Source organism: Myiozetetes cayanensis, unplaced genomic scaffold, assembly GCF_022539395.1.
Source record: "Myiozetetes cayanensis isolate MyiCay16 unplaced genomic scaffold, myiCay2020 scf6-25, whole genome shotgun sequence".
Lineage (NCBI taxonomy): Eukaryota > Metazoa > Chordata > Aves > Passeriformes > Tyrannidae > Myiozetetes > Myiozetetes cayanensis.
The window spans coordinates 21017339-21038528 of record NW_026087853.1 but is presented as its reverse complement, the minus strand read 5'-3'; the positions used below and the strand labels follow the sequence as shown (position 1 = coordinate 21038528).

At 44.7% G+C, this 21190-nt stretch overlaps 1 protein-coding gene across 2 annotated transcripts in view; it reads left to right on the top strand.

The window, feature by feature from the left end:
- Positions 1 to 21190, top strand: part of ESRRB (estrogen related receptor beta) — a 125187-nt gene that overhangs the window by 89824 nt on the left and 14173 nt on the right. For both annotated transcript variants that reach the window (XM_050335330.1, XM_050335331.1), the window contains exon 3: positions 7097 to 7213. In XM_050335330.1, coding sequence (XP_050191287.1) covers positions 7097 to 7213 — 117 coding nt within the window. The remainder of the gene's footprint in view (positions 1 to 7096; positions 7214 to 21190) is intronic.

Below are 21190 nucleotides of genomic sequence, written 5' to 3'. Positions count from 1 at the left end.
CTATCCTGAATTATTACACTATCTAGATACCCCTGATCATGAAGGAGAAGCTTCATGTGAATTTCCCCTTCCAACTAGCCCCCACCCCCACTACAAATTACCCCAGTCTGCCTTTGGGATTCTTTTAGCTGCATTAACTTCTGTAAAACTTGCCTATCTTGGGACAGAAGCATCTTGCAATAGCCTCTTCCCCCTCTGCTGCTGTAGCAGAGCAGTGAGAAGAGTGGACATTCAAGCTGCAGACCTCATTTGAGCATGACAGCTCTGCAACTCACTTTCCCACTTAGCCAGATGAAGCCAGCCTGTCGTGGACAACACAAGGGCTGTTGTTTTTCAAATGATGGGGAGAAGATAGGCTAAAAGCCAGCATGGACGTGGCTGGTTATCTCTAAGGTAACTAATATTGCTATGTAAGAATTTTCTGTCAGTAGGATTTTTCCAAAGAAAAGCGGAATTTTTACAAAGTCAGATTTGACCAAGAAAAATTTTAATGATAGGAAAAAGAAGACAGGAAAATCCAAACCATTTATTCAGTTCAAGATGAATTGCAGTGTTTGGTTTTGCAGAACTAAGACAGGATCACACAACATATCCTAACCTGTCCCGCGGATTGTAGGGAGTGTCACACCTATGACCTCTCTCATGTTGTGTTACATGACCCAAAAGAAAGATCAAGGCTTGGAAACCTGTGTGTCATTTCCACTTTGCAGCACTGGAAATGCTTGAGATGGAAAAGCGAAAACCTGAGACAGGATGACAGAACATGCCACTGGCCTGCAGGGCTGTTCTCTCTGAACATGTTATTTTGAACCTAAGGTCTGGACTTCCCACGCTTTGAGGCAGAGCCAGAAGTTCTGAGGTGACCTGAAGCATTTTTGGTCAGCTAGGCTGTCTGACAAAATTTTAATCATGTTTCTTTATCATTGCATGGCATCATAAGATTATATTCTAGTGGCAATCTACATTTACCTCCATGGTGCAAGTGTGCTCACATTTGCCATGGATGTCACCTGACTGTGAGTATTTTGGAATGTGCAATCTAGTGCAGATAGGAGAGAATCTGAATTTCAAGCATGTTGAAGTGTGCTGCTATTGATGCTCAAGAGAGATCTGATTTGAAACCAAAAATTTCATATTAGCTGAATGTAATGGAACAGGTATGTTACATGATAGGTATTGTGTTTTGGATGTTTCTGTATTAAAACTTTTTGAATTTCTGTTCCATGGAAATCCTAAATAATCCTTTCATCCAAATTTAGGACAAAGGCAAATTCTGGCTTTCTTACAGACTAAAAATTCTTAATCTAACTCTACTCTCTTCCTTCTCTGAATAGTTTACTCAGTAGATAGAGCATTACATGTCAATCAGATGTATTGTCATTATCTTTTATTCATCAATCATTAGAACTAGTAGGTAGTTTTTCCTCTTTTGAATATTAACTGATTGCAGTGCTGTGTAACCATATGAATCCTTTATTATTCCACATATTCATGACTATGACTACCCTTCATCTATTTTTTGTCTTCAAATGGTGAAAATTGAGGCTATTTCTAAAATGACCTATTACTATAAAATAAAAGCTTAAGTCTCAGCAAAATAAATCTGAATTAAGATTTCTCTCTCTTTGTGAATCATCTCATTGTGTGCATGGAACTCATACCCATAAGGTGATGCAACAGGACTTGCGAGGAAGGATATTGGAAGAACTGGTTACTGAAGATTTAGAGAGAAGAGAAACATTTACCATCATCTTCTGGATAGGCTAGTGGTGTATCAGGCAAAGTTCCTGCATCTGTGGATTTTCTGTTGAGTCTTTCAAGCTTCAAACCCAGTGAGTGTAGCAACAGAACTGCCTTGTTGATATGCCTTTACATCAATAAGGGGCTTAAAATGTGGATAATGCGATTCAGAAGACTTCTAGGGATTTATAACAGGCTTGTAATAAAATCCATAGTCTTCTAGGGCTTCCTGGTTGTTACGGTGCTTGGAGTGGCTCGTGGGAAGGGAGCAACAATTGAGAGAGTTTTTCATGAGCAGAAGAGCATCGCCATCCACATGCATAAAGGAAGTTTTGTGTCCCTACAGTAGCAGCTGTGGAAGCCAAGCACTTTCCTATCCTTCTGTCCTTCCCAGAAACGTGCCTACTACTTTTCAGGTGAGAGTTCACAGCTTTCCAAATACTTTTGAAGCTTAACCAGGGAAAGTGCAGTATTTCAGCATCTAGCACCTGACTGCTGCTTACTATTCACAGATCTAGTGCTTGGATTTAAAAACCATCTCCAGTGCAACCTCAGCTCTGTTAGTGTTGTGTTTTCTGTTTGCCTCAGTGCACCTCTACAGAGAACTCTGTGCAGAAGGACCTTTTCTTTGCAACTTCCGTGAAGTATTTCTTTGTCTGAAACCCTACAGATAAACTTGCTGCTGGTAGCGAGCCCCAGGGCCCATACCCAGCTTCCCTGTGCAAGCAGGAAGCTGATTTGAGTGAGGTTGTACAAAATGTCCAAGTCCTCTTTTGTGGAGCAGGAGCCAGATGTTCCACTCTGAGGAGGCAAACAGTGCTGTTGTTACACCTCTATATATTCCCTTTTCCTCTCATGGTGTCAAGAGTTCTGAAGCCTTGATGATCACATTTCTGGGTTTTTTACTGTGTTAGCCACATGAAGTAAAATTTTGGTAATTCCAAGCACTAGGGCTCATCTCACCTGCTTTTCTGAAATCTCATTTTTCCTGCAAGTGATAAACATTTGTGGGGAGCTTTGTTTTTGTTGGAGTATTTTTCTTGGGGGAGGGGGTATTTTTTTGTTTTGTGGGGTTTTCTGGGGTTTTTTTGTGTTGATTTTTTTCCTTTCCAAAAATAAGAGCTTCTATTGATATTTGTATATACTCAGGCACCTAGATCAGGGACATGTCCCTTGAAGCATAGGACAACCCTGCTGAAGATCAGGTTGCTTATTCAAGTTCCTAAATGCAGCTTTACAGGTTCAATATTTTAATTCCTTTCTTTGACAACTGGGGCTTAAAAGTAACCTTTCTTACCTCATGCAGATCACTGGAGAGATTTTCCTCTGACTTTTACAAAGTACCTCTCCTCACACCAAGACTTGGGCTATGATGTCTCATTTAGAAGGGCTAATTTAAGTGAATAGCAATAAAGAAGAAACAAGAGAGATGGGTTTTCTTCAGCAATCAGATGCTGAACATTATTTAGCTTTAAGGACTTTCTGGGTTATTTCTATCTAGTCTTTCCTGAGTTTCCTTGTAGAAAGGCTTTCTAAAAGGTTAGAATCAGTAAGCGGGGAGTAGCTTATGCCCTCAGTGCTGTACTAATTCCAACCTCAACTCTTCTGAGAAGCCCTATCCATAATTTTAGAGGGAGCTGGGTGTGACTTTACTGTGCTCCCCAAGCTCAGGGAGGCATTCTCCTCTTCCCAGTCCCTCCTGTTCCAAAGAAGTAGGGTGAATATAGGATCTGTTGAATGATCAAGGTCTGGTGTACAATTTTCAGGTGCTCCTATTATGTGTGCACTGGAAATTATGTTCCAAATTGTTTAACAGTCAAAGGTCTAATTTTGCAGAAAATAGGGTAATTTTGCAGTTCTCCAGCATAAAAAACGTGATCTATCACTTTAATAGTCCTTCACTGTTTCTTAGTATCTCTCATCTAAAGACTTTAAAGTACAGTTAAACCTTAACGAATAAAGACTTGCAATCTTCCCAGAAGGTAGCTTTGCAGATGAGCAAACTAGGACACAGAGAAGTGATTTGCCCTCCAAGGGGACATATGAAGAAATCCAAACTCTGATCCTGTCATCCATCACTTGATTTTTTAAAGCCATTTTTAGGTAAATCTTGTGCCATGGTATCAGTGAGGTTCTACCAGTTTTTTTCAGATCAAATGTAAATATTATCTAGGTAAAGGAAATCTCTCTAATAAGCAACAGCTCAAAGCAAGGCCTTTGTTGTGTTTTTTCTGACCTTTCGTTCTGGGTCACATAATCTACTGTTCATGACACACAGAGACTTGACTCAAATATTGCATAGAGAGTTGCAAGTGCACCCTTATGTGCTGACACTCTTCTGCAGGACTTTGCAGCACCCCCAGCTGCAGCAGTGAAGGGGAATCTCTCTCTCAGCCCCCTGTGCTGGCAGCTGGGCTGGTGGTGTGACCGCCAGCCACTGGGAGGTTGTTGGAATTTCGATGAGTTAATCTCATCACTTTATCACAGGGCACTTACAGAAATTACAGGGAGCTGTGAGCAGCTCACTGTGCTGGCAGCCAGCCCCAGGACCCATAAAAGAAATTGAGACACACACAAAAAAAAAAGTCAGAGAACTTTGTTAAACTTTTGGAGATGATAGTTTTTCTTGATTGAGTTCTGCTTGGGTAATGCTGATTGTGCCTCCCCTGGTCATGTTGCTGCTTCCTGCAATAATGGCAGGAATTGCCGCCAGCTGTGGCTCTCAGTCCATGCAGCACACAGCATGTTTTTGGGCCTGGTATAAAATGCCATTTACTTTGGAAGCATTGTCTTACATGAAAAGGGTACAGTGAGCCTCACCTCTAGCATTTTCTAGAGGACTCTAGAGAGGACTGTAGGATGCAGCTGCTGGTGCTTTCTTGCTTTAGACTGGGCACAGTGTTTGGAAGAGGCACATGAGCCTGTGTTCAATGCGAAGGTAAACAAGCATGCTGAATGGGATGTCCCACCAGTGCTGAGTGTATTTTTTCATATGTGCTAACCAGCAGACTATGGGGCTGCTGCACTACATGGTGACCACTGCTTTGCTGTCAGGAAGGGGTACTTGCCTAGTGCACACTCTCCTCTGGCTCTGCTCCCTTAACAGTCATGATCCCAGTACAGAAATGCCTTTGAGAACTGCTTATGCAAGCTGTGCATCCGTCATGTGTATGGTAACTAGTACCTACACATACTCTGACACTACCCCATTTAGTTGTGATATATGTTTTGTAGACCCTTTCCAGTCTACAGTAGACCAGGGCCTGGAGGCGTGAGGAAGTTGGGGGATCTACTTGACACTATGGAGGGACCTTGAGCTGCCAGATGAGGGCTGTCACTGCCTTCAGCTGCTATAAAGGCTCAGTGCCGTTGGTGTAGTGTCTCTGTGTTAAGGGACAAATGTTTGGCCTTTGGACCACAATACATGAAATCTTGTGTCTCTCTAGAACTCTCATCCTGGGTTTGGTGAGAAAGGTCAACACTGAAACAAAGGCAAATCCTTAACAAAGTGAGACTCATAGTTTTATCCCAGATTTGTTCCTGCTGTGTTCCTTCCTGTGTGGGGCACAGCAGGTATCTGATCATGAAGTCATGGCCACCGTACTCATGGGTCTGTAACGTGCTGAAACTCTGTGTCTAGAGCAGGAGTTTGTTTATTACCTTGAGATCAAGCTTGAATCTCAATGTCCAGCTCTCTGAGAATGTTGATACGTGGCTGGCTATTAAAATTCAGCTGCTGCACAATGACAGAATACAGCCTGAATGGAAGCAACTTGTGCAGCACACTGTGCTCCTGCAGACAAACTGTATTTTGAGGTAGATGAGCAGTGGTAGATGAGCAGTGGGAGTAGATGAGCAGTGGTGAAGAATGGGGTGGCTGGGCTGGAGCTTAGGGTCAAGCTGCAAGTCTTGTGACAAAAAAAGAAGCAAGAGGTAGAATGTTCATAACTAACAGGCCAATCAACAGGCTTTGGGGTTTGTGTGCTCCTGGAGTTTCACCCAGCATGGGCCAAGAATACTTAAATAAACGGTGCTTTCTTTCTATTGAATCTGTGCTCTGCTTTTCCACTCAGATTTTCAAGGGGCTTTCCAACAGCTTAGTTAGCCCCAAGATCTAATCACCACACCCAAAGATTGATATGTATCAGACTGTTGATCTGTATTTAGAGAGGGAAGGATCTTGCACTAGAATATAAAAATCCATTACAGAAGTAGGAGCAGAAATCAAGTCCTCTCCCAGTGTTACTAAACTATAAACTCTGCTTCTAATCTGATGTTTTACAAAGTCCATACTGTGTGTTGCCTCAGCTCTTACCTACACCCCTCCCTACAGCTCTGATTGAATTCCTGAATCTCAGGTTCCTGCTTCCAATCATCAGACCAACTTTTCCATTCTCCTGAATTGACTGTAGACCTTAGATACTCTTTTCCAGTGCTGCCTGATTTACCAGTATCTAAACGGTCTTAAATGTATTGCCATTGTCAATGCATCACTGCCAAGCTTAGATTTCTAGTCCAGCTCCGCAGCAAACATTGAATAGCCCTCCTCAGAAATATCACCTCAAAATGAATGGCAGGATGGAGACAGCTGTTTCTGTTTGTTGTCTTCTAGTACTAAATAATTGTTACCTTACACTGTGATCCAACATAATTCCACTTACATCCTAATATCAGACCCTTGCTCCATGTTTCAGTTACTTGTCTCCCAGTACAGTACGATTTGACTAGAAATAAATTTGGGATGCTTCTTTCCCTGTTTTGTCTTGGGGACAGTGTTGCAAGATGATCATAAACGAAAAGGGAATGAGAAGCGATAATGCACTGTGCAGAAGGATGAGAGGCAGGTGCACAAGAACTAATAAAGTAACACTGTAAAGATTTGCACAGGTAACCTATGTTCATTTTACTTCTACCTGTAGTATGTCAGCTGGCAGGAGAAAGCAAAGGAGAAAACGCTGCCTCTTATCTCCCCGGTTCCCCAAGCAAGGCAAGAAAGGACAGGTGACATCCATCCCACAGATGTGGAGCAAGACTGGCAGCAAAGGAAGTGCTGCTAATGTCTGAACTGCTCCTGCGCTCAGCCCTGGACTTCAGAGAACAGGCCAGATTATAAGGGGTGCAGACAGGGTATGATGACACACCTAGAGGACACTGTGCCTGAAAGCCTAGCACTGCAGTCAGCCCCTAGGATAGGTCAGCTGGCTATAGTCTCAGAGGATGTGTGTGTGCAAATTAGTGAGCAAATGTACAACATACACAGACTGATGGTGATGGGAATATCTGGGCACTATAGCCTGTCCCTTGCTCAGTGGGGAAAACATGATTCCTGGGTGACCATCTCTGTGTTTGATTGCAGGGAATATTGAATACAGCTGCCCGGCTACCAATGAATGTGAGATCACGAAACGGAGGCGCAAATCCTGTCAGGCCTGTCGCTTCATGAAATGCCTCAAAGTGGGGATGCTAAAAGAAGGTAAGAGAGTCAGAATGAGAATTTTTCTCTGTCCTGACAGTGCCTGGGACTCCAGGCCTTGAAGGATCTCCTAGGCTACATGCTTGCCTACTCTGGCCTTCTGAAGGTATCTTTTTACAGGCTTTGTAAAAAAGTTAGGATGGGCCGTGACGAAGAGGACAGTCTAGAGAGGAGAGTGGTTCTAGTCAGGACCATTGTGCTAGCATATTATTTCTACTACTTGCAAATTTTACAAATAACTGGAAACTGGCTGTGCCAGACTGTTTCCTTTCCCAAACTAACCCTGCACTGGAGGTTTTTGCTCTTCTTGCCCCCAGGTCATTTTTCAATGTTCAGGAGGAGAGGCTCTTTTCTGATCATGACTGGGTTACCTGGACATCATAAGGGAAGGACAGAGGTAATGCACAGCTGTGGCACCCTGTGCAATGAAGGTCGGCCCATATTACCACTCAAGAGACTTTCTGAAGATGGTTGGTAGCACAAGTTTGTCCAGGAGCTGTGGGTTGCTGCCCTGCATGATCAACTGGTGTTGTGCTCAGCCTTTTGATGTATGCAGAGGTCTCTGAGTAGTGTTCAGCTTCTCTCTTGTGCTGTTTTTCCTCCTCCTCAATCCTTGTCCATTGAAGGTGAACCATAGGGAATTCAGTGGCAATTAAATATATTCTTATAGATTGACTTTAAAGCCGCAGGTCCCCTGGGAAGAGCAGTGAGGAGGAGGAGGAAGGAGAAGCATTGCATGTAACCTAGGGAGCCCCTGGTGGTCTAGTGGTAAGGGCGCGGTGCTGTCACTGCCGAGGCCCGGGTTGGATTCCTGGTCAGGGCCACTCCCGGGCAGGTGGAGCTCGTTAGCCCTTAAAGGCCCAGCCACATCCATCCTGGGGACCTCGCTGCCACCGTACCTGGCAGAGCATGGTCCCCTCAGTTTAACCACAAGGAACAGCAGCTGGCTGTGGACTGCAGAAGTCCTGTGTGCTGGAGCCAAGACACCAGCACACAACTCTGTTCCAAGTTATAACGTCATAGCAGCTGGTGATGAATTGTACAATGTCACTTGAGTGTGTATTGCTTCTCAGTAGGACTCTCTCATTTCCTGAGGGGCAGGTTGATGGCAGCCAGTATTGTAAAGAATGTAGATTAGGTGTTAAACCAGTTTTGTTCTTTGATGGATGTGTAGTTTCTGTGGTTAAAAATCTTCCTTGTAGAGCACACCAGTTACCAAAGGACGGAGATGCAGACTTGTGTAGTTTGGGTCACCCTGACCTAGGTGTAGAGGTGGTAGACTCAGAGGATCTTGATCTGCTGCTGGGAAGGAGGCACCTACTTTGTAGTTAGAGAGGGACCACTGAAAACCTGCTTCTGTTCATACGATAGTTTAGGGAGAGGATATATCCCCTTTCCCACATGCCAATACACACTAGTGACACTGGCTTTAGTGGGAGCGCAGGTTTATAATGCCCTGTAGCCTATTCATTTGAATCCCATAAAATAACTTTAAAAGCCTGTAGTGGCTCCAGTCACTCTTCAGAGCAGCATCATGGGTCCAGTCTTGCTGGCTGCCTGTATCTGTGCTGCCCTGCATCCAAGCAGTTGTCTCTCAGAGCTGGCAACTGTGGGAGCAGAATCACAGGAGCTGGTACTGGCATGCTGACTGTGTAGCCAAGGTGTCTTTTCCTTCCAATTCTGGAAGTTCAACACACTTCAGAGCAGGGTCCTGTGAAGTTTTCATGTCTTAGCTTCCAAACTGTGGGAAAACAGTTAACTCCTTCCACACCAGAGTTAGGCTGGAAAGCAGCATAGATTCACTCACACCATGCTGTGCATGAACTCCTGAACTCTATGGGATACTACTCATGGCAAACTGAAATTTGACTCTAAGGCTGCTTTTGTGCTGAAGTGTATTTAGTTATTCATATCGAGATTGATCTGGCATCATTAACATCTCTGGGGAAGGGTGGTTTGCTATTGACGTTAGTGTATCTGTGATCCTGCCCATAATGTTTAGTGCTGTGGAATATACAGCATAAAGATTTATTGATAGCAATGGGATACAAGAGCTCATGATAATATCAAGAGGAGAATACACTAGCAATCTGCAGATAGGACTCTTCTACCCTAACACAGAGTGGTCAAGTGATGTTGGGCAGGCATCTTTTTTTCTTTCTTTTGCTCAGTATTCCAAGCTGAGAAATAAGAGTCCTACTGCTTTGTTTTGCAAAAGGATTATGAGGACCTATTAGTTAACTTTATGTGAAGCCTGGTAGAAGCACAAGGTATTAATATACAGAATTCAATCAATACACATCTTTAAAAGCCAAATCCAAGAAGGAAGAAAAATGGTTTTACATTCTTTGGTCTCCAAGGAGTGAGGAGTTTCTAGAAAGAACAAATCCACAATTGTTTGATTTGTTCAAAATGCAGAACTGACAAGGAATTTTGGATTAGAAAGGGTTCGTTGATCTTTTCCATTGCTGATCTCTCATCTTATTAGCTCATCCATCCCTTTTCTTGTGCCAAGGCACAGGTGTTCTCAGCTGTACAGCTCTAATAGTTTAACTGTTTTTAAAAATCCCCAATGTCTTGGTTTCCCCAGAGAGTCTATTCTACAGTCTCCAAGCATTCATTAGGATAAGATGTGTCTTGATATTTGAGCTATGTTTTTTTTTTTCCTTTCAGTAGTTCCCCTTCCAACTTTGCCTTGGTGTATCTCTTCATCCCTGGGTTCATCCGTGGCAGAAGGTTGCTAAGCCATGTTTTTCCTCCTGCTTGATTATCACAAGTTTGGAGGAAAATAGTTTTTTGTTTAAAGGCAAGATCTAGAAACCAGTTCTTCTCTTGACATGTTTCTCCTTGATGTTCTTGGCAGAGGGTTTGTAACTTAGTGAGGATGTTTCTGGGTCAAGAAACTGTCCTTTTGTTCAAGAAGAAAAGTGTGATATTCCATTAGTAACTGATTAAGGACTTCATGATTTCTTCTCATTTTCCTGGTTATTCTCACCATATATGATGTACATACCATCTCCTGCCTGCTGGGCATGTGGCATGAGCCTGTTCTTCAAGCAGAAGGCACCAGTACTCAAAGATGGCAAAAACAAGTAGCCATGACTTCAAGTTCTGCCTAATACTTGAAGTGCTTGGCTTGATGCTGCAGGAGGTACTTAGGTCCTCCCCTTGGGGCCTGCATATAAGGTCACCAGACATCTCTCCTCCCTACACGGGCTACAGCTAGGCAAAGAGCTGTGAATGTAGCCCTTTAAGATCTGGGGAGACTTCCTCTAACACAGAAGTACAGGTTATTCAGGCAATGCTGAGTGAATGAGGATCAGGGCAGGAAGAGAGCCAATGGAGCAATCAATAGGTGTCTCAGATATCCAGACCACTTTCTTTGAGAGAGCTCTGATCAATGTATTGCAACAAGGGAACTGCACAGACACCAGAGCTTTGCTGTCTCAGATTCTCCTGTCGTGACGCTGCGGGGCAGGCAAGACTCACTGGGGAAAGTGGCAAGCAGAACACTCTGCCCACAGAGCCCAACTGGCTCAGATGTCTGAAGTGTTGGCCTGTCTGGCTGCTTGTCTCTCTCTTTCCCCTTCCATCTGGAATGTGCCCCCAGAGAGCATTAATTAGCCCTCACTATCAGGCTCATATAGGAAGCTGCTGAATCTGGAGTCCAGGATTCCAGCAGACTCCAGTCCCAGTGCCCCTGTGGAGAGGCACTGTCCCCAGAAAACCTGTGCTCTGCTGCTCTTGGCCTTGCTGAAGTACCAGTCTGCAGGCAGTGGGAAATGAGCATCTTCACAGTTCTGTCCAGTAGAAGAGCATGTCCCGCTGCTCTGCAAAAATCAGGGAAACCTAAGCAACCTGTGATAATGCTCACTCCAGATGGAGAAGATGATACCTACATTCATGTCTGACCAGTGGGGATGGCCAGTGAAAGAAAGCATGCCCTGCAACTTGCAAGGGAGAGGTATTTTTCAGAGCTAGGCATCCTTGGTTTTGTCCACTCCATTGCCCCTCTTTGCTCCCATCACTGTCTGTCTTGTGAATACAATGATCAAATGTAGCCCTTCAACTCTGGGCTCTACAGAGTAGATCTGGATCTCTCTGGCCTTCTGGAATGATGGATAGAGAAATTTCAGCACTTTGGCAGGTCTCTTTTAAAAACTCAATATACCTTGTCAGTTTTAGGGAGAATATGCCCTTGCCATTCACGCTCTAGCCACCCATGGCCTTTCTGTTCTACAGCAATTTGTTTGTCTTCAAGAGGCAGATGTAATTTCAGATGACACATGGCTTGTGTATATGGGTTCAGAGGTTTTATTTTGGACATTGGCTGGTTAAACATGACCTCACAGCTTTGCCCTCCACACCTCTGCTGCCTCTCTAAAGTTGCAGTCCTGTGTGTCACCTTGCAGAGTGGCATTGTGACAAGGCCAGTGATGTCAGTCCTTCTCAGTGTGTCAGTGTGGTGGATTGACCTTTGCTGGCCACCAGGTGCCCACCAAGTTGTTCTCTCACTCTCCTTCCTCAGCAGGACAGAGGCAGAAAATATGCTGAGAAAGCTTATGAGTTGAGATAGTGACAGGGAGATCATTCAGCAATTATTGTCATGGGCAAAACTCAACTTAGGGAAAATTAATTTAATTTATTGCCAGTTAATAAGAAAGTAGGATATTGAGAAATAAAAACCAAACCAAAACCACTTTCCTCCCATTTCTGATTCTTCTGAGGCTCAACTCACTCATGAGACCTATCTTCTCTGCCCCAAGCAGCACAGATGAACAGTGACTGGGAGTTTGTGGTCAGTGTATCACACTTCATCTGTGCTGTTCTTTCCTCCTCACACTGTTCTCCCACTGCAGTTTGGGGTTCCTCTCACAGGATACAGTCTTTCATGAACTTCTCCAAAGTGAGTACTTCTCATAGACTGCAGTTCTTCACAAACTGCTCCATCATGGGTCCTTTCCACAGAGTACAGTCCTTCAGGAACAAACTGCTCCAGTGTAGGTCCCCCACAGGCCACAGTTCCTTCTATAAAACCTACTTCTGCATGGACTCCTCTCGTGGTCTACAGCTCCTACCAGGAGCCTGCTCCACCACAGACTTTCCACAAGCTATACCTTCCTTCAGGGCATGTCCACCTGCTCCAGTGTGGGGTCTTCCAAGGGCTGCAGGGTGGATATCTACACTACTGTGGTCCTCCATGGGCTGCAGGAGGAAAACTTGCTTCACCATGATCTTCACAATGGACTGCAGTGTAATCTCTGCTCCAGCACCTGAAGCACCTCCTCTCCCTCCTTCTTCTCCGACCTTGGTATCTGTAGGGCTGTTTCTCCCATATTTTCTCACACCTCTAAGCTACCATACAGCATGGTTTTACCCTTTCTTGAATATGTTATCACAGAGACACCACCTGCATTGCTGATGGGCTGAGCTTTGGCCAGTGGTGGGTCTGTTTTGGATTGTATTGTTTCTAAAGCTGTGTTGCTCCCTGTTTTGTGCTGGCACATCTGCAGAGACCCAAATGGAACATAAACAGTTTGGAAAAAGAAGCAAAGCTGGGTCAGTAATTTCTTTCATGAAGTGCATGCACATGAAATCATGTGTTACATCACACAGTGACAAACCATACAGCAAAGAAAATAACTGTCTAAAAAAAATCTCATCCAGGCATTGAGGTGTCATCCATTATTCCACCAACCTTTGAGTCTTCTTTTCCTTCTTAATAAAAATAATGTTCATTATGTTGCTGAAGAACTGTTGTCTTCTGCTCTCTGCCAGTGCTGAAATTTGTCTTCTCAGAGTTCTGTTTATGGCTGAGTCCTAAGAGTAGCTTTCTGAGATATGTGAGTGGCTTCTGCCCAGTTTCTTGCAGACATCACTGGTTGGTTTCCAAGAAAGATGGTAAAGAGGGAAAGAGTCCTGGGGATGTGTCCTGTGATAGACAGGTATACCTTATCTCAGAAAGCAGAAGATAGAAGTCACCCAGATCTACATGCTTTTGATGTTCTAAAAGCAGGAGTGGGAATTCCCAGGGCAGGAAACATGCCCTGTATGAGGTGTTTTGCCCCAGTCTGAATGACTTTGAAGGCTTAGCCTCTTGGCTCTCCGAAGTCACTCAGCAAGCCATTTCTTGTGTGGTGAGAGTGAAGTCTACAAATGCAAGGAAGGAGGATAAAGGAAGATAGTCTTGACCTGGATGCAGAAAAAGGAGGCTTTTTAACAGCAAGACAGAGGTTGAGCAATCATCCAGTAAAGACATATGATTTCTCTTACCTAGACGACTCTCTTTCTTCCCAGAGCTGTATCTGTTGTGGTGTAGTAATCCCAGGTACCATTATTCCTTCCTGAGACTTTGTTTCTTTGTTCCTAGTGCATTTCCATAAGAAATGCTAGAGAACATATTAAAATTTAGCAGGGATCTAAAATTCTTTGTTACAAATCTCCCAAGCTGTTGGAGTCCTATCTGTCTAATATTATTTCTGATGTAAAGATTGCTGGAATGTATGGATACTGACACTGCACAGCCAGGTAGTGAAACAGGAAAGATAAGTCAGCATAAGAGAGCCCAAAGTTCATTCAGCTTATCTTCCTCTTAATTGTTCCCCTTTCCCTCCTGTCCCTGGTCTCTTTGGGAATATCCTGCTTCACAGAAATTTGCAATAACCTGGTAACCCTTGTGCTGCCCAAGTGCCTGCATCTCTGTGAATGTTGGCGGTGGTCCCCACTTCAGACATGGTGAGACTGCAATCTCCAAATTTTAGAAGCAGCTATCTTTTAAATCCATGCTTCTCCTGTTAAAGATCCTAGCTGATTAGAAAATCCCGTAGCCAGCAGAACTTTGCTGGTATTTAGTCCTAATTCTTCTGTTTCTCTTACCAGCTGCTAATATGAATTTTTCCCAGGGAATCAAATCTGTCATCCTGGACAGACATGGCCCTGTGATGTGATAAATTTGGTGCAGTCATCTAGTATCTGAATAAGGGTTTTCAAACACTGGCCATCTCAAACTAGTTCCACATAGTAACTTTGTCTTCATCCTCTACTGAAATCCAGATAACTGAATCAACAGCAGAGCTCCTTTTCAGCAATGTAACCAGATGGAAGGTGTTTCATTTCTGTTTTCAACTGAAAAAGTCTCTCAGTGGAGCAAAGTCTTTCAAGCAAACTCTCCCTCCTGTCCCCATTCCTGCTTCCAGACCATGTGTTCTCAAAAAGATATTTGATTTCAGTGAAAGCCCAGCTAACATCCCTGCAATATGCTTGGGTTCTTGCTTTGTGCTTCCTGGGAAGCATGAGGGCTCCTCCGGGGACCCTGGGTAATTGGGTTAGTGGCCAGCTTATGTCAAGAAATTAAAAGGTAGCCCTGATCAGGTTGCTGTTGTGTGCAATTTAATGCCTTTGTATTTATAGAGTATTCTGCCTCCAGCTGCTGCCAGAAATACCCCTATTGGAGGTATCCTAATGAAAAAAGAGAATGAAAAATTGTTTTTCTTTCTCTAAAATATCCTTATGTTTAAAAACAGGCAACCCCCTGTCCTTTGAAACAGGATATCCAGGAGCAGTGAGTGGCATCTTGATGTCTATACCATCCACACTCAGCTATTTTCCAAGGCATGAATTGAGTAATTCCAGTGTGGCTGGAGCTGAGCTGGGTAATGGTGTGACACAGAGCATGTGCTGCCTTTGTTAGGGTGATGGTAATTCTCCAAAGAGGAGGCTTCCAGTGGATGGGCTGTCCACAAAGGGCACATAAGGCCAATGGTGCACCAGTAACTCAGCTCTGCTGAGATTCTCAATCCCTTCCCCTTGCTCACCTTTGAAGACTGTGCCAGCCCTTGGGCTGCAGGGTATCCTGAGAGGGTCTTTACTCAAATTGCCTGGCACAGGTGTTCCAATTTAGAATTAAATAATAAGTGGACAATAGCTTTTACCATTAGAAAAGTCACTGCTGAGGTGAGAACTTCAGGAGAAGCTTCAAGGCTCCAAGGCTCAATCAGAGTTGCTTTAAGAGGATGGCCAAAGCAGCAGCATGCTGTGTTGGTGGGTCTAACTCCCTTGCCTCTGTGGATCTCTGTCACAAGCAGGTCTCTCTCCATGCACTGCTGGGAGCCTCTCCATTGTGTAACATATCTAAAAATTGTTCTTGATCCATGTTTTTCTACCTGTTCCAAAATATGCTCCGCCTAAATAGACTGAGACAGAAAACTGGACTGAGAAAGCATTGTTTTGACCCCTCAGGCATTCTCTTGGTAGTTAGTGCAGAGAAGTAGCTGTCATCACTCCTCCTCAGGTACGTGGCTAGCCAGTGAGATGAATGTGGAGGTGCCTTCTTCTCTCTGATGCATGTCAAGGGAGCCCAGATGCACAGAAGGGAGCTGTCAAACCCTAACTTAAGGGGAGTTAAATCACACCCAAGGATTGCTGATTCCTCTAGGAAGCAAACACCTCTTAGGGGCTTTATCTCTGAGCACTACCTCTTGGAAAACCAGTGTGGCTGGGGCTTTGTCATGCTTTATGTCCTCTTGCGAAAGGCAAGCTTGGTCTTTTCCTGGCAGGCATGTTCCTGTATCCCTTGTTTCACAGACTACCCCTCAGCCTGTTGCTGTGCAGGCATTGTGGCCATGGATGGCATAACCAATAGAGCTGCTGTCCTGCTTCAGACTGTTTAGAGGGCTGGGAGAGGAAGCAATCAAAGGAGAACATTTGCATGGACCATGGACATAGGGTGAATGTGTGGGTGTGGAGTTTACTACAGCGAACAAGGTACTGAGGTATTCTTTATTCCCGTTTGCCCTTGAAGACCTTGTTAATTCCTGAGTTTCCAAGGTGACTGTGGGAGCAAGGTGAGAGGGGCTCAGCATGGGAAGGAAGATGTGCATTTGAGACACAGCAATGGCTACTGCTGCAGAGGCAGCTCTGCAGAGCTGGCCCTCATGCAGCTGGCACTGGTGGAGGAGGAAGACTGGTTTTCAAGTTGTGTCAGTTACACCACACTCTATGCTTTGGACCAACCACTTGGGACATGCTGCTTGTGTTTCTGTATGTGAGGAGCTGACACCTTCTGTTACTGCTCCAAGGCATGTGAAGCCTCTGGTGCCAGGTATCATCAGGCATCTCAGGGCTAACCTGTCTCTGTGAGTCCAGGGATTCTTCAGTCAGCCAGGCAGAAAAGAAACTTTCCTACCTAACATAATCCTGAAAACATCAAAGGTGGAAGAGGCTGCAGCATCCTGCTTGAACTGATCTAATCTCTCTGTAGGGCCTTGCAACACGGGAGGTGGATTTTCATCTCCACTGCCTCCCTCCCCAGACTAGTTTCTACCCTCTCTTTCCAAGTGTATTTTCCAGGCTTGTTGACCTGCACCATGCTAGTTGCTGGGTTCTTCTGGCTGTGCTGATCTGCAACCCTCAAGTGCAAATGAGTTGGATAATTGAATCGGTCACCTACCAGAAGATTGTCATGAGGCTGACCTCTTTTTGCAGCAGTGTAAAAGCCTAATAGTATAAAAGGGTCTTTTCCCCTTCCCAAGCTGGAATCTGAGTAACAAAAGAGAGCCTAGTCAGGTTGCAGCCTCTCCATTCCTCTTAGGAAGAGATGCCTTTCCTTATAGTCTGTTCCTTCCCTGTCTTGGCAAGTCTGACTTCTATGGTCATCACTGCTCTCGTATTTCCTTGATAGCCTTCCTCCTGGTTCACTCATCCAAAAGCCACATCCTGCTGTCTCTCCTAAAGTTTAGAGCAGAAAGGAAGAGGGAAATTCTGTGGGAGACACCTTGGGCACAACCCTTCTCACTTTCTTTCTTGTCTGGTCTTAGCCTATACCTTCCAGCTTCCTTGGTCACAGCCAATCCATGAACTTAGGCTGCAGATCCTGGGGACAGGTGCATCTCTACAGATGTTAGCTACAGAGCACCACCCCAGCTCAGACCCTGGGAGAGCAAGCAGGCTGTATTGGTGGGGAAACTGCAGCTCAAGCATTATGTGGGCAGTGGGCACAGGATCTGGCTGATCTATCAGGGAAGCTCAGCAAAAGCAGCCCTTTTGCCATTGCTTCAGGCCCAGCACTTGCCCTGTGTTCCCTTTGGTTGTGTCCTTCTTGGTCTAAACTCATATTGTGCCATGCAAACCCTGTAGCTTGGCTCCTCTGTAAGCTCTTTGGCAAGGTAGATCTTTCCATTCCTATCAATTCATGGGCATGCGATAGGACTGGATGGAAAGTAAGGTGAGGCTAGTAATTTGATGCGACAGCTGATATTGGGCCTAGACTGCATTTACCACTGGCCAGGGCTTAGCTTCGTGGAGCTTTTAAGAGTATTTTTAGTCCCCAGAAAATAAAAGAGAAACTAAACCTGACTCTGTGTGCTGTCGCCTCTGCATACTCGGCTATTTTTACTTCCGACAGTCTCGGCCTGGGTCCAGCTTTTAAAAAAAGCTGGAATTATTTTACTTCCATTAAGAAAAAAACCCTAAAGCCCGATGTTATCAAGTCAGTAAGGGTACATCTGATCCCAAAGTTGTCAGGCAGACATCTCTCCAAGGGGCATGTCAGAGAAATGCAGGGAGCTGGAACAGATCAGCAGATCAGCTCTCCCACTGCAGAGGCTTGGTGCTGGCACAGACCTCTCTGCAAGAGCGCTTGGAACACGAGTGGCACCCACAGGACAGTTAGAAAACTGACATCCCTTCCCTAGGCAGGATGCTGAACCGAGAAGTCCTGCGCGAGTCCTGGCTCTGCACTCCTCCCTACTAGGTCAGAGTAGCTCAGGCAGGCAGGGATGCTGAGAGCGAGCTGCCGGTGAGCTGGAACTCAATCCCTATGGCATACACCACAGTCAGCTCCATATGTAGGTCAGATGGGGTGCCAGGACTCATTCAGGGTCCCTCCAAAAGTAACAAAATTCAATGAACAGCAGCATTTTCTTGAAATACATGGGAGTGGAAGGACCTGTCAGCAAGATAAGTTATCAAGGGGTGGTACTTTCCAAACTTTGCCCTGTACCATTGCATCTCACCTTCTTGCTGATAATGTCAAAAAGGGGGGTCCAGGAGTGCCTAGGGTGGTGACAGTTTTGTACAGTGAGTCACTTGTCTCCTTTGAATGGGTCAGTTGTGATCTTTGTGACAACAGGGTTTGTGTTGGAGCTGGAGGGCTTTCTTTTGCTGCTGTCTTATGAGGCTGCAGCACCAAATCATATTGAAAGGTCTTCAGTATAGACCAGCTACATCTTGTAAGTGGCTGCTGCACCTTACAGTTACTTAATGTTCAGGTGGCTGCACGTAATGTTCAGCTGTGAAACCTGCCCTTGTGATTCCAGTGTATGTACCACTCAGCCTTGCTCCAGCCCTCTCTCTTTCATCTTCCTTCTCCTTACACTTTCCCCCTTCCATTCATATCCCAGTTTATATCCCCATCCATCTCTTCTCTACTCAGTGCTTTCCTTCATGCTGCTTCTCTGATCTCACCCACCACACCTCGCCATTCCATTTTAATGTCCTTTAGTGTCCCTCTCAGAGCTGCATCATAATCACTCTACCTATCTTAAAATCAACCACAGAGGAAATCAAAGTAGAGCAGCAGACATTAACCTGAGTACCTAAGTACCACAGATACTGATTTTGGGCCATGCCCTTTCCTTCCATCTAGATCTGACCCATTAGGCTGTCAGATCTTTGGGAAAGGGATTTTACCATGATGGTTATGTCTGGAGTGTCACAGTCAGGGACTTGAGGGATTAAATGCTTTTGTTTACTGTAGCACCTGCAGGCCACTGCACTCAGCAGCTGGTGCAGGGATGTGCTACTGTGGGGGTCAGTCTATTCACCAGCTCTGTGGCTGGAGTGATGATGACAGGGTAGAACAGTGGCTCTGTGAGTGCTGATTGAAAATGTTTGCCTCAAGGAGTGTCGCACAGGAAAGGGGAACAAGAGGAGGACAAACAGTTGTTCAAAATTAACAAGCTGAAGTCCTTGGGCAAACAGACCTCTATCTGCTCAGTGAGGGAAGGAGGGATGGAGGGTAAATCTCTCTGCATCTTTCTTATCTTTTTTTAATGCACTTAAGTCCTTTGTGTCCTTATAATCTGATTGAGGGTCCCTAGTACCGCTGCAATCTGTGCAGCCATTCCTCTGCCAAGCACTGGAGGATGGCATGCTTCTCCTTGGGAGGAAGAAAAAAGCTCCTTCCCCCATTTTGTCCCTGCTCCTCCCAGTTCCCCCTCCCTGCTGCTTATCAAACTGCACAGTGAAAGCATCCTGGAAGGCTGTGTGTTAGTTTCTGCTGGGCTGAGAATGGCACCTCCCTGCATGGATGACATGACCACTGGTGCAAAGGAATGAATTCTTTTTCTGGGAGGGTCCTGGGAAACTGTGATTCAGTCCTGAAGTCTTGCAGCCTGTTCTGGATTCCTCTCTAATCTTTCAGCAGTGTATTTCTGACCCTTTTCATTTTCATACCTGGTTGCTTGGTTTACTGGCAGCTCCTGAAATTTGTGTATCTCCTATCTTTCCTGGCTTATAGGTAGATGACACACATTCAGCATAGCATGGAATAGAGGTCTTTCTATATTAGTGTTGTTCCTCAGGGATCTCCCTAGATAACCTCAGGTTTGGGATTCCCTGGCTGTTCTTTCTGAAATTGGTCTCTGGTGCGTGTTGGGGCACCCAGGAAGGAGTCTTGCCCACAGCCTGCCTGCTGCTGGGAATAGAGGTAAAAGAAGAAATAGGCATCATTTTCAGAAACAATACCGTGTAATGGAGGAGAAAGGTGGACTTATGCTTAGGGATGTCAGTGAATTCTCCATACAGAGTCAAAAACAGAAAATGGGATAGGGGAAGGAAATTACTCAGTGTGACCTGAGCTCAATGTCTGAGCTCATTGTATCAGCTTCGTGTCTTCCTCTCTAGTATCTGTGGTCCTCCCACAGCAGCCACCTGCAATGGCAGTTCCCTTGCTCTGCAGAGCTCCACACCTGCTCATTCCTATTTCTCCTGCTCAGTGGGAGATGTTGCTGCCAGACTGTATCCCTGAGTGTTGTTGGCCTGGTGTTCTTGCTGCTTAGGGGGCAGTTGGTACTGTCTGTCAGTCAAATCAGTTTGGGCGCTCTAGCCATAAAGAGTATCAGGATCTAGATGTTGTTGCAAGTAGCAGTTTCAGGTGGCATAGGTGTGGCTGGTGTGAGCTTTACAGTAAAAGTTTTTTCCTTTCCATGGCATAGTAAGCAAACATGGCACTGAAACACAGAGTGACAGACATGTGCCTCTTTCTAGGGTAGAATATTCACCAGAAGACTACAGGTTTTTTCAGGTGTACAAGTTGTTCCAAAAGCATCACTTCAAACCTAATGTGGAGTGTTTGTTTTCAGTTGTTTGTGTTTATGTATGGTATGATTGCAAAATATTAATAGCTCAGTGTGATTAGTATCACATAATTGGTTCCCATGATCAGACTAGATAAACTACTGTGTGTTTCTAAGGAAGTACTTGTATAGTGTACATTCAAAATTTTATTCTATTCGAATACTCCTACATTTGTCTTGAAAGATTTTTTTCCCCAAAAAGCTGTTTTTCCCAGAAGACTAAGTTATCCCAATTTCATAAGAACTGCTTACCACAGACCATATGGCTGGTCAGAAATAACTGATTTCTTTTTAACACTATATTTTGTACTAATAGCACAATTTAGTTGCTGTTCCTGGTCTATTGATGCTGCTATGGTTTTTTGCAAGGTGACAGTCACTGGTACTTCCTAGTCACTGGGGACTATTTTCAATGTGCATTTCCAGTTTGATTCACTGTATTTTGAAAGAGCTGCAACAAATTCTTCAGTGTCTCCCTAATTCATCTTTATCGTGGCTTTATTGTGGTAGAGGTTGTTTCTATTTATTTGGATTCTACTTTTATTACTGTTGCCTTACTTGATCAAGGCTGAAACATTTTTGTTGGATTCATAGTTCATTATCTGTTTGCTGTAGGTCACTT